Raw genomic sequence first — 16356 nt, 5'->3', positions numbered from 1 at the left:
CAATGTTGTCGTTTTTTCATTTTTTTCAGTGTTTCATTGAATTGTATTAAGCTGCTTGCTATTTAAGTAAATCACTGCAATGTAAATTAATGTTTTATAGCCATGTGAGAATACTTTAACCAGCGAAGCTTGACTCCCTCAAGCAAGACATAATTTTTAGGGACAAATAAGGGGCTCTAGATCCCTCTTCTTCTCAGTCTTGTGTGGTAATGAATATCAGTGTTAAATGACTGCCTTTAACTACGCACAGCTCTAATAGCTTTCTATTTTTATATTTAAGGGGTGCCCATACTGTATTTCTTTGTTTAGTAGAGTGGATTGTTATGACAATTGCTTGTAAGTCCTTGCCATCTGAAGCCTATAATGCTGTGCTTGTGGCTTTATGGACGGTAGTTTGTTGGATTGATTGCTATGGCATTTTGTACAGACATTCAAGGTCCCCAGTGGATGAACCCTAATGACGTGGTTGATGCTCTAACATGCTCAGACATTCATGTTTTCCAGTGAATGAATCTCTCTGGCTTTGGTGATCCCCTGACATTTCCTCTGATGCCACCATGAAATTAGTTTTTTAGTGTTTTCTTCAGGGTGAATTGTAATCTCTTTGGTGATGCTTTAGCTAAGCTAAGATGGTGACACTTTGACCCATAGACAGCAGGAGCCAGAGATCAAACCTCCAACCCCTGTTGAAATGACAACAACAGTTGAGAAGAACTGGTGAGAAAAACTTTACAGTCGCCTGTTAATCCACCACATGTGTGATGCCTGATTAATCTGTTAAGTCAGACTCACCAAAACAACACTGCACCATTTGGACTGATGATAAATTAAGTCGCCAACTGAAACATCAAACACTTACAAAAACATAGCCGGCATTTTGGCAGGCAGACATTAAAAGATCATTACTCAATTATGTATAAAGCTGTTCATCTCGAGCAAGTCTAAAAGAACATTTGGGTTCTGTACAATCACTGTGACATTCAAAGCTCGGTTTTGGGCTACGCTCATCGCCAGTCTTTCGAAAAATGTTAAGGACGGTGGCAGACGACACGCAGCAGCTGTCCGCTGTTATTTTATTTTCCTGACAAACAACAGAAGGATGTTTCTGTCCTTTGACATTTGCATCCCACAAGGGAGATGGAGAGGCGGAGGAGCACAGGCGGAAACACGACTGAGCATGAGACACAATTACACCTGTTCAGCCATACATGAAACAGTGCTTTAGTTGTTCACGGAGGTCCTGGAGCTGGTCCGAGCTGGCCTTGCATCACCCTCAGACAAGCCTCTTCCTTCTGTTTGATTCCTCCCGAATATTAAGCCACTGTCGAGGATTTGGGACAAGGATTAGTGCCGAATGCTCAAACTGGCTTTGAGTTAATTTGGAACCCGTGTTTGTGTTTTCTGTGGCATGCGACTGTGTTCTGACATTGAAATATTCAACATGTCAGATTGTCCTGATTTGTCACCCAGTATGCTCACTCTTAGCACAGACACATCCTCTAACTATCCCGAGGCATGTTATGGTGGAAAACAAGAACATTTGGCCAGGGGAGGAAGTAAAGTAAAAGTGCAAGTGTGATATTATTTTGAGTGTGATGGGTGACTCGACTCCGTACCCTAAAAAGGCACTTTTAACCAAACAGCATGGATCTTTTCCTTAAAGCAGACAGTAGCATGGGATTCCTTTATTTTTTCCTTTAAGATTAAACAACCCGAGTCGTTCCCTTTTTTCTATAATTTTCACCCACCATGATAAGTCAAGTGGACACTTATTCCCAGTGTTGACATTCAAATGCTGTTCCAGTCTATTAATAAAGGTCAAATTTTGAGCAAAACACAGCTGAAGGAAATGATCAATGATACAGATATTGACTGGACCTCACTGTGGGGGGAGTAGCCAGGCAGTGATGACGAATGAGCCTGAACTACATCACATCAGTTGTCTGTGGAGGATATTTATTGAGCATACTGGATCATCAAGCAGCAAGCAGTGTAAAGAATTGACAGGGATTAATCCCCCAAGTACTTAGGGCTTGACTAGACAACAAGATGTCGACAATTTGTATGATTTTCACGTTATATTTAACACTTTCCGTAAACTGTATTTCCAGATGATAGTCACAAGCTGTTTCATATAGGGACCCATGCTGCCAGGAATATAATTCTGGTGGTGAAATGCTTTTTCATCACACACACCAAAAACAGTCACATTTAAGGATTTTGACTCATGAATATCAGTGTAATTTGTCTGTAATTGCTGAACGAATACTCCCCTTGGATCCCTATAATCCTCATATTCGCAGCAACAATAAAGAGGACATGATCTTAGTAGTCCTCATTAGCAGCTACGCTCTGATCTGAATCTATTGTTGGTATTGTGATGATAAGGTGAATAGTGCAGCACAAAAGCAGCTTACAGAGGAAAAAGAGAAGTAGTCCACACACTGAAAATTGCCAAATCTCCCAAGTTTAATGAGGCAAAGTCTTAGTCAGGCAAACCTCTGTGTGAGAGAAAAACGGCCTATATATACACATAAAATTACCCTCTACTTACAATTAGAATAATTAGGTGTCATTTTTAGTGCACATTTCTTTTTCATGGATGATAAGAATCCATGATGGTCAAAAGGGTTTTGCTCATTAACCATTTGGGTACTTGCAATATTCAGTGTGCAAACTACAGTATATTTCTTTTTTCTTAAGATGTGTAGGATTTGTCTGATGAATTTACTATTTACTGTTTAAATAAAGTTCCGCTTCCCTTTTAGCTGCAGTATATTTCCTTGTTTGTGCCGAGTTCATGTGAGAAAATCCAACAAAGAATTATTTGCTTTTACAAATGACGGTGTGCTGTCAGAGCTTACATAGAAACAGATGATATTAGAACGCATAACATTCAGTGTCCGACTGTTTTCAGGCTGCTCTGAACAAGACGATGTAGAAAAAAACAAAACAACAAAGGATGGAGGGATGCAGGGAAAGGCATAGTTTGAACCATGTGGATCCACCTCTCCTGTTGTGTGGTCGCATCTGTGACCGAGCTTATGTGTGAGTGTGAGAGAGAGAGAGAAAGAGAGAGAGATTAATGCTGGGAGCCAAGAGAGGGAATGAGCGCATGAAAGAGGGAGAGAAAGAGAGAAAGAGGGAAATTGGGTCACTGATCTACATACCAAAGTATTATGTTAACGTCAAATTACTCACCTCGTTGCCATCTTTTATTCTATTTCTGCTTATCTCTTCAGAGAAGGATCTTTGTTTTCAATTGTACTCTGTCAGTTGTTGTTAATCCTTTGCCACACACTAGTCTCTCTCTATCTACCTATGTCTTCATAGAGATGTACCTATATGACTTTTTCCATTCCTACTCCCGTCACTCTTATTAATTTCATTACCATGAACTCATCAGGCCATTAGATTAGATTAGATTCAGCTTTATTGCCATTGCACACAGGTACTAATCAGATGGAAAACTGCATGTAGTTGAACAGTAAACAGATGAGGTGTTTATAGTGCAGCATCTCATGTCTACAGTACCTTCAAATTATAAATAAAGTTAGTTGGGATATACAAGTGACTGATTTCTGTCAGGTGAGTAGAGCTGCAACTAACAGATACTTTCATCATCAGTTTATCTGCCAACTATCTTCTAAAATCAGTGAAATGTCACAAAGCGATCAGACCAAAACCTGAAGACTACTGGGTGCATTGCTGTAAAGGCATGTGTGTCTCTGTTTGTAATGGCCATGAACTGACTTTATTGCTTGGAGACAGAGTGAGGAGAGGGAGGGAGAAGTGGATGGATGTAGCCAGGGGGGAGGTGAGGGTTGCGGATCAAACGAGAGGGCAGAGGGCTTCCACTGTCATTGGCCGCCATAATCAGATGGATGAGGATGGGAGGAGGAGGAGGAGGAGGAGGAGGGGGTCGAGTTGTTGCCGGAGCTCATAGCAGTAGCGTTGAGAGGCTTTGTAGCAAAGTCATGTTTCATGTCAGAACCGTAAGAGAACACATCTGGTAATGTGCAGCCAGGGCATAAAAGATGGAGGAACTTGGATCTTTCCCTCTCTTCCCCTTTTGTCGCTCTCCTGCTGTCTTTCCCTCGCCGTTTCCTTGTGTTTTTTCACCAATCATCTCACACTCATCTACATAATCCTGCTGTTCATCCTACAACTGTCATGGGCTATCCATCTTCATGTTTACTTCTTCCCTTTTTCTGGTTTATTCTCCCTCTGTGATCTCTCGACATCCGTTTTTACTTTTCTCCGTCTCCTCTTTTCCCTCTTCACACCTGTTTGAAAGCAAAGTCGGCTCTCTGAGACGAGTGAGAACACAGAAAGCCTTTTATCTGTTTATTCTTTCCCTCTTTCACATCTTGCCTTCTTATCTTCTCCATCTAGTATACACACATACATCCACAAACACACACACACACACAAACATACACCACGTCAAATTTAAGACATGTTCTTGACAAGGTTAGAGAAATAAAGTCAGGGCTTCGCTCCCTGACCATAAAGGACAAACACACACATCCTCTCTTATACTCCAACTCTCAGAGCGCTTTAATACTCTTTAAATACATATGCGATGGTCCCTCTTTTAAGCTGCAGGGTCAGGTATTATCAGGTGTGCCATTTACACACTCAAAGTTACATGAAAGCCTCCCTGTATAAGAATATACCCACACACTACATTTAGCTTACAGAAAAAGGGACTCCTTTTTTGAACGATGCAACCTTTAGTTGTCACTGCTTTAGGCGCGTGCGTGCGTGCACACACACGCACACTGTGAAAATGGCAGCCGACCAACCCAGAGGCAGGACTCTCAATATTCTCATAGTCCCGCTCTGGACGAGCACCCGAGATTCTGGCAGGCGGCGGCACAAAGTGAAGTGTGTGTCACCTTGACCTCTGCACTCAACCGTCCTGCTGTTGACATTAACAAATGGCATATTTCACAGATTTTCCACCGTAAAACACAACAGTCTGAGATAACAGCCTCCAGCTTCAAATGGTATTTTAAAGAAAGAACTTTATTAATGTGTGTGTGCATGAGAGAGAGAGAAATAATTCTGGATACACTGAACTTGAATGGATTTGAGATTTTTGGTAATGCACAGTATGATATCATTTTACTTGAGGGGGCACAAACAGGGTCGGTACTAATGGTGTGATGATCATGACGTGATGAAGGCACTTCATAGAAACTACTCAGTGTGATATATCACTTTACTTGGGGGTGTTATAGTTTCGTGCTGTTCAGCAGCTGATTCAGAGTTAATCAGGAACGACTCCCAGCTGTTCTCTAACTCATCATTTTCTATTCTATAGTCCTTAATTCACAGTCATAGAGTGGTGTGGGAATGAGTCCTAAAACCTGGAAATAAGTTAGTATTTTAGCACTCCAGGTTTCCTCGTCTCAAAGTACTTTGAATATGTTTTTTGTTAGATGGCTGAAATAAGGCCTGTGGTCAACACAAGCTTGAGACATTTTCACATTTTATCCTATGATATAAAATATGTCAGAAAATTTCCCATGTGATTTCTCAGGCTTTTACATGTAAAAGAGGCAGCTGCTAACAAAGTGGCTGAATGAGACATCATAACACCGCACACGAAAACTGATTTAGAGCCTTGTTGTGTTTATACTTGATTTTGTAGAAGATTTAAGTGTTCTAAATTAAATTAAAAGTTGGAAGCTTAGTGGTGGTGATGTTGAAGTAATACAACTGTGGCACAGTTTATAGCCCGACATTGTCTTTTTATTTTTGGCCACTGTAGTTAGGCTTCAAATATCATAAATGTGTTCATTTGTGAATATTATCTTGCTGAATAAAACATGTAAGTATCATAGTAGTAACATTTGTTGGTCACTGAGCTTATTTTCTGTAACAATTCAAAGGGTGATGCTAACTTCCAGGTCGGCCTATGAAAATACGTCATCCCTGCACCGTTCATTCAGGAACAAGTTAGCTTAGGTTGTTGTGAAGACCAGGGAAAAAAAGGAGGGACCCAAAAGTTTCTGCCTACCGGCATCTCTAAAGCTCCCTTCTAAATGTGTTATTTGTTGTTTGTTTAAATCTTACGAAAACAAAAGCTTAAAAACAACATGTATTGGATTTACACAGTGCTATCACTAAGCTAGGCTAGCTTTTACCTGTTTCCAGTTTCTATGCTACGCTAAGCTAACTGGTTGTGGCTTCATATTTTCCATACAGACATGAGAATGATATCAGTCGTCTCGTCTTAGTTTCGGCAAGAAAACAAAAAGGGTTTTTTCCCAAAACACTGATGCAGAATGAGCGCGGTCATTTTCAGCTTGTGTGTGTGTGACAGGCGGTTTTTGCTGCTCTTTGCTAACGTGGGCCACTTCCTCTGTAAACACAACTAAATGACTGTGCTGGACGAAGCCAACAACAAACAACAGAGTCCACTGTGATTCAGATGAACTTTTGACTCAAGAGGAACCACAAGCCAAGCTGAAATTGATGCTTTACCCAAAAATAGTGTCTGCTGTTTGATTTTGTCTGGGACAGGACCGACCAGAAAAATAAAACAGGACAAATTGGAAGTATACAAACTGTATATAAAGAAATCCTGTGTGTTATTTAGTTCAAGCATTCTGTGACGCCTAAGTTGAGGCTGTTCAGCCATCTGAGATTTGAAAGGTTCATTTGGTTTTTAAGTTAAAAATAGTCATTTTATGTAGAACTCTATCTAAAATTGAATCAAGGATGTGGAAAATATTTCACTTTATTTAACTCCTGTGCTTTTTTTAATGACATCCTCAATGTATTAGAGCTTCATTTGTACTGAATCTTCTCCTCTTTAAACTCTGTTTATCTCTATTAGTGATTCTGTGATCATGAGCCAAACTTAATCCTAACAGTTGACAAAACAATCTTATCTCATCGTCCATTTACTGGCCTGTTCTCAAGCTTTTGACTGAGATGTCATGGAACTTCTATAATATCTGACAGCCGAGTAATACTCCATCTGCTGATTAAAGCTCTGTGATATGTTAGAAAGATGATTTTTTTGTCAACAGCTGTTATTAAAGTCAATTATGAACAACTTATTGTGATATTTAATGTATTTTAGTCACAAATAGAAGTACTAACAGTTTAACAGTAATTTAGTTTGAATTTCACCGTTATGGCATCTCTTCCAGTTTTTCACTTTTCATGAAACTTCAGATCGGTTCCTTCTCTCTGGATGAAGCTGGTTTACAGGATTTGGTAAAATCAGCAGAGAGGGACAGTGTTTTTATGACCTATGTGGCACAGTACTGGACACCAATGAATCAGAGATCACTTCATTTAATTGATCATAAATTCTGTAAAAAGCTCAACCCTCCTTGTATCTCCTGGTGTCTCTCTGCAGCCTGTCCTGTGGGCTACTTCAAGTCCGTCGCGGGCTCCGTTCCCTGCTCGGTGTGCCCCTCCAATAGTAGAACCAGCCAGGAGGGATCGAGTGTGTGTGAATGTCGCAGTGGCTTTTACCGGGCCGCCAATGATGCCAACTCATCTGCCTGCACAAGTGAGCTTTGTCTGTTTGTTTGTTTTTTGCCTTTCTCTCTGGGGGTTGTTCAGTAGACTCAGGCTGTGAGAACCAAGATGTACAGTCAGTGAACAGAATCCATCCTCTTCTCCTCTTTAAATCACAGTATGAAGAAAAATTTACTTGCACCAGCAGAAAAAAAACCTGTTAGGTATTTAGTTTCTGTGCCTGCTCAGCTTAAATAGCCTCACTGCCATAATCTGTTATATAAAATACTTTCCATTACATTTACTTTGTTAAATGCCTTTGCCAGCATGCAGCGTCTTTCATATCTTAAACTTTTTAACAGATGCTTCCATCTCAAGTGTCCACCGCTTACATTATGTATGTCAAACCCCTCCCATTCTCCCCTATCTCTCTGTTTTCTCCTCAGCTCCTCCATCTGCTCCGGTCTCTCTGACCTGGGAGTACGAGAGTGGCGATGGTGGGGTGTCCCTAAGGTGGCGCCCCCCGGTGGACATGGGAGGCCGCAGCGAAGTGTGGTACGGGGTTGTGTGTCGCATCTGCCCCTCACCCACCTTCACCAACCCGGCATCGTGCTCCTGGTGCGGGGAGGGCGTCACCTTCAGCCCTTCCCAGACCAACCTGAAGCAAACCAAGGTCACCCTCAACAACCTGCTGACCAGAGTCACTTATCTCATACAGGTACTGTGAAAAACCACCCTCTGCTATCACCTTGTGAGTTAGTTTTACAATAATAACTATTTAACCTGAACTGCTTCCTAGTCTGAGTTACCGGCGAGTGTTTGGACTGACTCAGTGGATCCAGATGGAAGTTGTTCTTAAGACATTTCTGTGAATGGTGAAACATTTCCCGGAGCCACAGAGGAGGCGGATCCTCTGTGCTGTATTATTCCATGAGCTCCACATCAGCAAATACACACTAACATGTATTATTTAGCTCGGCGAAGCTCAACTAAATCATAGCTTATTTCTTATTCATAATGGACAGATATTTCCCATTTACTGGTGTTTGTTGACCGAGCGACACAGCTGCACGTGTCAGGCTTTGTTTCTCAAACACTGGAGCATGTCATAAAAGCAAATAAGGAAGAAAACAAAAGCACTGAATGTCACATCTGTGTTCTTCTTATTGACAGGTGCAAGCCATGAATGAGGTGTCAGCTTTGAGTCCTTTTTCAGCTCGATACACAAGCATCAATTTCACTACGAGCCAGTCAGGTGAGCGCTGGACAGAGACGATGAAAAGGCGAGATCAAAGAGGAGGAGATGCTCTGATGGTGATGTTTGTGTAGATACTGTGTGTGTGTGTGTATGTGTGTGTGTGTGTGTGTGTGTGTGTGTGACAGAGAGAGAGAGAGAGAGTCTGAGGTTCCTCTCCCCCTCTCTGTCTCTCTCTCTCTCTCTCTTTCTCGCTGTCTTTCTCTGCTCCATCTTTTCTGCCGCTGCTCTCTGGACAGGAGGTTGCTCGAGGTTACAATATCCTGTCAGATCCCATTATAGTCACCGTGGAGCGAGAGAGGGACAAATGAGAAATGGGAAGACAAAAAAAGAAAAGACAGAAAGAGACAGACAAGTGGGGAGAGGTAGAGGAGAATGGGGCATTGTGCAAGCAAAGCACACCATTACACAATTTTCCAAGAAATTGATCAAGATTGATTGGAACTTTCAGTGAACCTAAATTATCTCAAATCCTTTTGCATGTGCTCTCAGAGTTTATTGATTAAATGAATGGAATGCCGGAAAGTTCTTTTTAACCGGTCTTGCCAGCACAGTCGCTGTAACGAGATCCTGCTTGGCACTCCATAAAAACTCCCACTCCGCTGTCATGCTTGTTCAATGTCCTCCACAGGCTCTGTAATGCTGCCCCCATGTGGTTGCTGTCACTCCAGCAAAACTGTTGTTGAAAAGTTGTGAGATGATTTAGAGGGAGCTTCACCTTCCTCAAGGGGAAAATTCAGTCCAGCTAATACATCAGTCATCTGTTTTCCCCCACAGTTCCCAGTACAGTTCCCATGATGCACCAGCTGAGCCGAGCCCCAGACTCCATCACTCTTTCGTGGCCTCAGCCAGACCGGCCCAATGGTGACATCCTGGAGTACCAACTCAGATACTATGACAAGGTACACTTGGTGAAAAGTCACACATATAGGTTTTTACCAAGAATACTGTGCATGATTGTGCACAAACCAGCACGAGACTCACCAGACGTCTTTCCTCCGTGTCCCCCAGGGTTCAGATGTGGACAGCGCAGCGAGTGTGTACAGCGAGACCAACACTGTGACCGTCAACTCTCTGATTCCCGGCTCCATTTACGCCTTCCAGATCAGAGCTCGAAACGAACGAGGCTTCGGCCCCTACAGCAACACCATCTACTTCACCACACTGCCTCTGGGTATTACACTTATTTAATACCAGTGAAATCCATTTCAGTCAAAGTGCATTACTGTAATTAACACACAACTGGAGGAATTTAATCATGTTTAGGGTAAAATTAGAGATTAATATACAGAAAAAGAACCTACATGAGAGTGAGGTATCACATAAGGAACATGGCAGAAAGACAGGGAAATATAATAATATACTATTTGCTCCTGACTGTATAGTTGATGACCTTCTCGATGACGAACATTACAGCTGATAGCCTCATCCCTTTCTTTCCCGCAGAAGAACACTCGCAGCAGATCCAGAATCGGCTTCCTCTGCTGGTTGGGTCAGTGATGGGTGGGGCGGCGTTTCTCCTTGTTGTGGCAGCGATTGTGGTTGTGGTGGTGTTTCGCAGGTAGGTGGTTCATCTTTGCATCAGAGCAGAAGTGTGATGAGTTTTTAATGATGTCTACATTCATGCAATTTGTTTTTGTTTTCACGCGGCAGTAAGAGGAGGGAGAGTCCGTACAGTGACCGACTCCAGAGGTACATCAGTAATCGAGGTGAGTGTGGGTATATTTAATTTTATGTATTTTGATTTAGTCAAAATCTAATTTATTCAATTATTGATTTTAAAGTGAGAAATTTGGTTTGTGTAGAATGTCAAACATTATAACACTGCTCTAAATGATTTGGAGACACTGTGCTTAATTAAGCTCTGTGACTTAGATTCGTTTCATTTCATTTTCCATTTCCATTTGTTTAACAAATAAAAGCTAAGGAGATATATACAGTAGATATAAAATTTATTTTGAGTTTTTCCTCTGGAGGCTTTTATTATCTTTTATTATGTCACTCAAACAAGGAGAAATTGGCTCAGTATTTTTCTGAATACCTGAAACAGGGGAAATGCCAGACTTGGTTAAAAAATGTTTTTTGAATTTTTGGCATTTTGATTCCAGGTGGAGTAAAGTATTATGTGGACCCATCCACTTATGAGGACCCCAGTGAGGCGGTCAAAGAGTTCGCCCGTGAGATAGATCCCACTCACCTGAAGATTGAAGAAGTGATTGGTGCAGGTAGGTCTGACACTCTTGTTCCTTTGAAATCTTTAATGTAGTTTTGTGAGAACTGTCAGCAAAGCGTAATCTGTTCCTCCTCCTTTCTACTCCAGCTCAGTTTGGCGAAGTCTCTCGAGGTCGTTACCGTCCGCTTGGCCGCAGGGAGGTGTTGGTGGCGGTGAAGACTCTTCGCTGGGGGGCGTCTGACAGGGAGAGGGGGATGTTCCTCAGTGAAGCGGGGGTCCTGGGCCAGTTCGACCATCCCAATGTGCTGAAGCTGGAGGGCGTGGTCACTCGCAGCCCCCCGGAGAGGATCATCACTGAGTTTATGGAGAACGGGCCGCTGGACGCGTTCCTGAGGGTGAGAGAACAATGCACTGTCAGCAGTTTCCATCTGTGGCATGTTGTCTGTGATAGCACATATATAAAAAAAGAAATTATTTGCTGCCTCCATCCTGACCTCTTCATTCCTCTAGGAGAACGAGGGGCAGTTCAGCGTCCTCCAGCTCGTTGGGATGCTCAGGGGGGTTGGTGCGGGGATGCGATACCTCTCTGAGAGAAACTTTGTCCACCGGGACCTGGCAGCCAGAAACGTGCTCGTCAACTCCAACCTGGTCTGTAAGGTGTCCGACTTTGGCCTGTCCCGACTCATGAGGGGCCTGGACCACAACATACCCACATACACTGCCTCACTGGTACGTTCTGGGACTGATAGTTTTTTTGTTTTTTTTTCTTTGGTCACTGCTTCACTGTCATTGTCCTCTATTGTCCTACATCAGGGCAGTAAGATTCCTGTGAGGTGGACGGCACCGGAAGCTTTTCAGCATCGCAAGTTCAGCTCAGCCAGCGACGTCTGGAGCTTCGGCATACTGATGTGGGAGGTGATGTCATACGGAGAGCGTCCGTACTGGGACATGAGCAATCAAGAAGTGAGTATGGGGGAGAATTGAGCCTGAGATGGAAAAATGATTATAAATTAGTGATAGGAAAGCACTCAAATGCTTCACTTAAGTGCAAGTTTAGCCACTTCACTGTATAATATGCAGTTAAAAGTAAAAGTCCTTCCTATCTTTCCTTTACAAGTAAAACCATATTTGGTAAATCAGCCCTTATATTAACAAACTGGTGTAAACTGCTCACTGTTTTCCTTTAAAATCTGGTGGAATAAAAGTGTATCTTCTTAAAATATGGGACAACTAACAGAAAAAACTGAAGACAGCTTCTTTAGTAAATGTACTTTATCACTGTCCCCCTCTTCTTTATTCTAGACACATTTAAATGGTGACAAAATGCCAGGCAGCTGGAATTTGCATAATTTTCTCTTAGTCACTCTTGCAGGCCCTTAGTGGTCCATGACCTTTTATGTAAGGCAATTACACAAGTCTCTTCACACCATCTGCCATACTTACGTCTTGAGTCTCTCTCTCTCTCTCTCTCTCTCTCTTCGCAGGTGATGAAGGCAGTAGCAGATCAGTATCGTCTCCCTGCCCCCCACAGCTGCCCTCCTGCCCTCCACTCTCTGATGCTCCAGTGCTGGCAGGCTGATCGAGGGGACCGGCCAGGCTTCGACACCCTCCTGTCCTCCTTGGATCGGCTCATCAGGCACCCTGCTTCCCTCAAGGCGGAGCCAACTCGGTGAGACGGCGGCTTCTGGCGAACGCTCGTACCAAACATGTCAGAGGCAGCAGCTGATGCACAGTCTGTTATTTTTATGGATTCTCATGCTCTCGTTTTTGACATTTCCTCGCTTTGCAGGAGCTGCTCTCAGCCACTGCTCAGCCCCACCCCCACAGACTTATCATCAGTGGCAACAGTCAGCGATTGGCTGAAGGCGTTGAGGATGGAGCGATATCAGGATGAGTTTGATCGGGCACACCTGGACTCTTTAGACAGAGTCAGCAAACTCACCATGGAGTGAGTGTAGATGGCTACTAATGTGACTCTCAGATTAAAGAGGAAAACCACATCAAATGTTTTAAGATTCTCAGTTTCTAGTCAGTGCTCACAACACTGACAAAATGTTAATATTGTCTGTGATGGATTATCTATCACAGGCAAGTTTAAGGTTTATCTGAATGTTTCAGTATGAACTGAAACCAGTGGCTACTGAAAGGTAGGAAACTGCCACAACTGAAACATAATCAACATAAAATTAATTGTATTCAATATCCTATTGTCAGTATTTAGGGAACATTTAATTTAAAAATCCTCCAATATTAACATCATTAGTCAGACTTATTGCAGTACTTTGTACTTTATATACTTTTCTGCAGTTTGTATGGAAGAAAAGAAAAAAAAGTAGTGAATTAAATACTGACCACGAGCAACACTGTTCATAAAAAGCATCAGAATAATGTTACTATCAATAAAATGCTTGGGCTCCTAATGCTTGGGTTTGTTGAGTCAAACCACAGAACTACCAGTATTGTCCTGTAAAATATCAGCTGAAGTGTTGTTGAAATAAACCCACTGTTTCATCTGCTCTCTCCTCCAGTGACGTCCAGAACCTCGGGGTGAGCCTGCTGGGACACCAGAGGAAGATCGTCAGTGCAGCCCAGCAGCTCAGGGCCCATCTGACGCAGGGGCAGGTGGAGGTGTGAAATCCAACTAAAGAACAACCTGTGCCATGAATTTCTATGGTTTTCACAGTCCTCTCCTTGTTGTGTCTGGTTTCTTCAACTCTTTTATGTTCACGGAGCACGTTTTTAAGCCAAAATAAAAAGAGTCTGTGTCAGAGTCAGCTTAGTGTGTCCTGATAAACCTGACACTACAACCAGAAGGGGTGAAAAAGAGGAATGGACTTTTCCTGCCAGTCATTAAAGATGAATAACAGAAGAAAGATGCACTATGGGAGCTGGAGTCCAGATCAAAGTGAGGTTAGGGAGTTGCTAAGGAGAAGAAGGACTTTAAAGATTCCTCAATGTTTTTCACTAGTTTACACTTTACTGTTGTCTGCCTTCTTCTCTCCTCACCCATCTGCAACCCTACCTCTCACCTTCTCTTCCACTACTGTCCCTCCCCCAACTGTCCAATTTCCCCACCCTCATTGAGTAAAATAAAACTATAAAAATATTTTTTTTGTTAAAATACTTATGGAGATATCTCCTCACAAAGAATTGCGTGAAGACAATCAAAGCCTTTTTCTAATATTTTTTGAGTTATTTGTAAAGTTTGAACATTTCCTCTCTACTTAAAATGCCAAATGTTAAAAAGAGAAAACAGTGTAGTACCAAGCTGCTTATGGTTTGGCTTACAAGGCCATTAGCTTACAGAAACCTGTCCAAAGTCAGTACTACAAACACTGAGGTTAGATATTAATCACTGCCATGAAATTGGGAAAACAAAAACTAAACAAAAAGATGCTTTTACAAACTGTAAGCCATGTTTTTCCCTGTTTGAAAGACATATCCATGGTCTGAGAGTGACCCTGTTTGTATGACTCACTCTCACTGCGGGGCCTCTCATATGCTGTCAGACGCTACAAACTTCACTTCAGCCACAAACACAAATGTCCATCTGTGACGAGGGCAGAACCGAACAGCACTCACCTTGTACATTTCACATTTCACCTGTTTTTGGTTTGATTGGTAGAGTAAAAGACACTGAGTCATTGAAGCATTGTGAATGTGTGAAATGGGAAAGATGGACAAAATCTGATCTGATTTACACTTGAAGGAAGAAGGCGAAATGCTTTGTAAGTACATACCTGTGTGTCTGTGACTTGTGTGTGCTGTATATGAGGCTGTGTTGATGTGTACATCAGGTATATGTTGTACATGATGCTGTGCGCGTATGTGTGTGTGTGTGTGTGTGCGCGTGTGACAAGTGTGTCAGGCTACACACATTATTGGCTGTGTTTACTTGTATGAGTGTTCACCACTATTCCATAATTGTGCAAATTTGTAAAATAAATGATATGATTTTATTTAAAAACACATTTGCCTCGTTTTACTAAATGTCATCTATCCATATCAATTTAAGTGTTTTAATCAGCTAAAAGAAAAAAAAATTACAGTTGGTATTTGAAGATAATTGTGATATAAATATCTCACTAACAAAAAAAAATCATGAAAAGAAGCAAGTTAGTGCTACCTATTTAACACTGAGTGAAAAAGACCCAGAACACAGACAAAAGCCTGCAGACCAACATAAAACTACAGCTATGCTAGCAGCTCTGTGAAGATGTTTTTGTGTACACTGGTGCTTTTCAGCTAAATGTTAATGTCAGCATGCTAACATGCTAATGTTTGCAGCTATCTTTTTTTTTTTTTTTTTTTTTTTTTTTTTACCACGCTCACCTTCTCGGTTTAGTGTGTTATCATGCTAACATTTGCCAACTAGCACTGAAACACAAAGTACAGCTAAGACTGACGGGAATGTCAAATTAAAATTTTGACCTGATGCTAGTTCAGTGCACTCTATCCAGTAGTTGTTGAGACATTTCACGCAAAACCACAAAGGTGAACCTCACAGTGGTGCTACATGGAAAGTCAGAAGAACATCAGTGTCATTTCAGCTATCATTTTCATCACAAATGAGAAATATGAGAATGTTTACACCATTTTTACTGCAGCTTCATATTCACCTTGATCACATCATATCACCTTCACAAGACTGAACGCTTCACTCAGCAGATTGAACAGATCAGCAGGTTTGAGTCAGATCAGAGTTTGTGATCTGCTGGGATCAGCAGCTCTTGGATAACAGCGACTGGTTCCCCGCATGTCTCACTGATATCAGAGCAGATCTGGGCCGATAGTGAGGCCGCTGACACGAACCCTGTGATGTGTTTCACTGTATCTCAGGCAGAAATGTGTTTACTGTTCCCCACATTTATTTCAATGTCACTGCTGGGTCATTTTTTGAGCAACTCAGAACACAGGAAATATCCAGTGGTGGTAACTAAGAACATTTACTCCCGTATAAAGCGTACGTATAATTTTGCAGGATATGATTTTATGCAGAAAAGCTGATAAAATATGATTGTGCTGTAATAAACTAAGCTACTGAAGTAGTATATACAGTGGCTAAAATGAGCTCCACCTTCAAAACTACATTAAAATTAGCTTATATGTTAATGAATAAATAATATTAATCAAACACTATAATGTATATAATAATAGAACACTCTGAAATGAGGCATTGTGCTTGATATTTCTGTCATGGTGAATTACAGACATGGAACTTTCCATTTGTCATTCTGCAGTCAGAGATGATAGAAAAAGATATAACCTCACAGAATCTTATTTAATTTCACTTTAAAGTGAATTTGAGATAAAACTAAAATTAGGAATATTTGAAATTTATATATGAGACAGCTAAGGTTTGTTATTATAGATTATGGCTCTCTGTGGTGCCTCAGAAGTCCAATCAATAAACCAGTTGCTTTTGTTTTAATAATGATCGTTG

The 16356-nt window shown here is 41.7% G+C and overlaps 1 protein-coding gene across 2 annotated transcripts in view; it reads left to right on the top strand.

The window, feature by feature from the left end:
- ephb6 (eph receptor B6) overlaps positions 1 to 13681 on the top strand; it is a 33659-nt gene extending 19978 nt beyond the window's left edge. The window contains exons 6-19 of one of the 2 annotated variants that reach the window (XM_018682692.2): positions 7382 to 7537; positions 7932 to 8203; positions 8659 to 8740; positions 9518 to 9642; positions 9752 to 9914; positions 10187 to 10301; positions 10394 to 10449; positions 10849 to 10965; positions 11061 to 11308; positions 11424 to 11642; positions 11727 to 11876; positions 12398 to 12582; positions 12703 to 12861; positions 13442 to 13681. In XM_018682692.2, coding sequence (XP_018538208.1) covers positions 7382 to 7537; positions 7932 to 8203; positions 8659 to 8740; positions 9518 to 9642; positions 9752 to 9914; positions 10187 to 10301; positions 10394 to 10449; positions 10849 to 10965; positions 11061 to 11308; positions 11424 to 11642; positions 11727 to 11876; positions 12398 to 12582; positions 12703 to 12861; positions 13442 to 13547 — 2153 coding nt within the window. In that variant the 3' untranslated portion in view covers positions 13548 to 13681. Of the gene's footprint in view, positions 1 to 7381; positions 7538 to 7931; positions 8204 to 8658; positions 8741 to 9517; positions 9643 to 9751; positions 9915 to 10186; positions 10302 to 10393; positions 10450 to 10848; positions 10966 to 11060; positions 11309 to 11423; positions 11877 to 12397; positions 12583 to 12702; positions 12862 to 13441 lie in introns of both variants that reach the window. The other variant, XM_018682691.2, reaches the window with a different exon arrangement.
- The last annotated feature ends 2675 nt before the right edge of the window (positions 13682 to 16356 follow it).

Source organism: Lates calcarifer, linkage group LG15 (assembly GCF_001640805.2).
Source record: "Lates calcarifer isolate ASB-BC8 linkage group LG15, TLL_Latcal_v3, whole genome shotgun sequence".
Taxonomy (NCBI): domain Eukaryota; kingdom Metazoa; phylum Chordata; class Actinopteri; family Centropomidae; genus Lates; species Lates calcarifer.
This window is presented reverse-complemented; position numbering and strand designations above follow the sequence as displayed.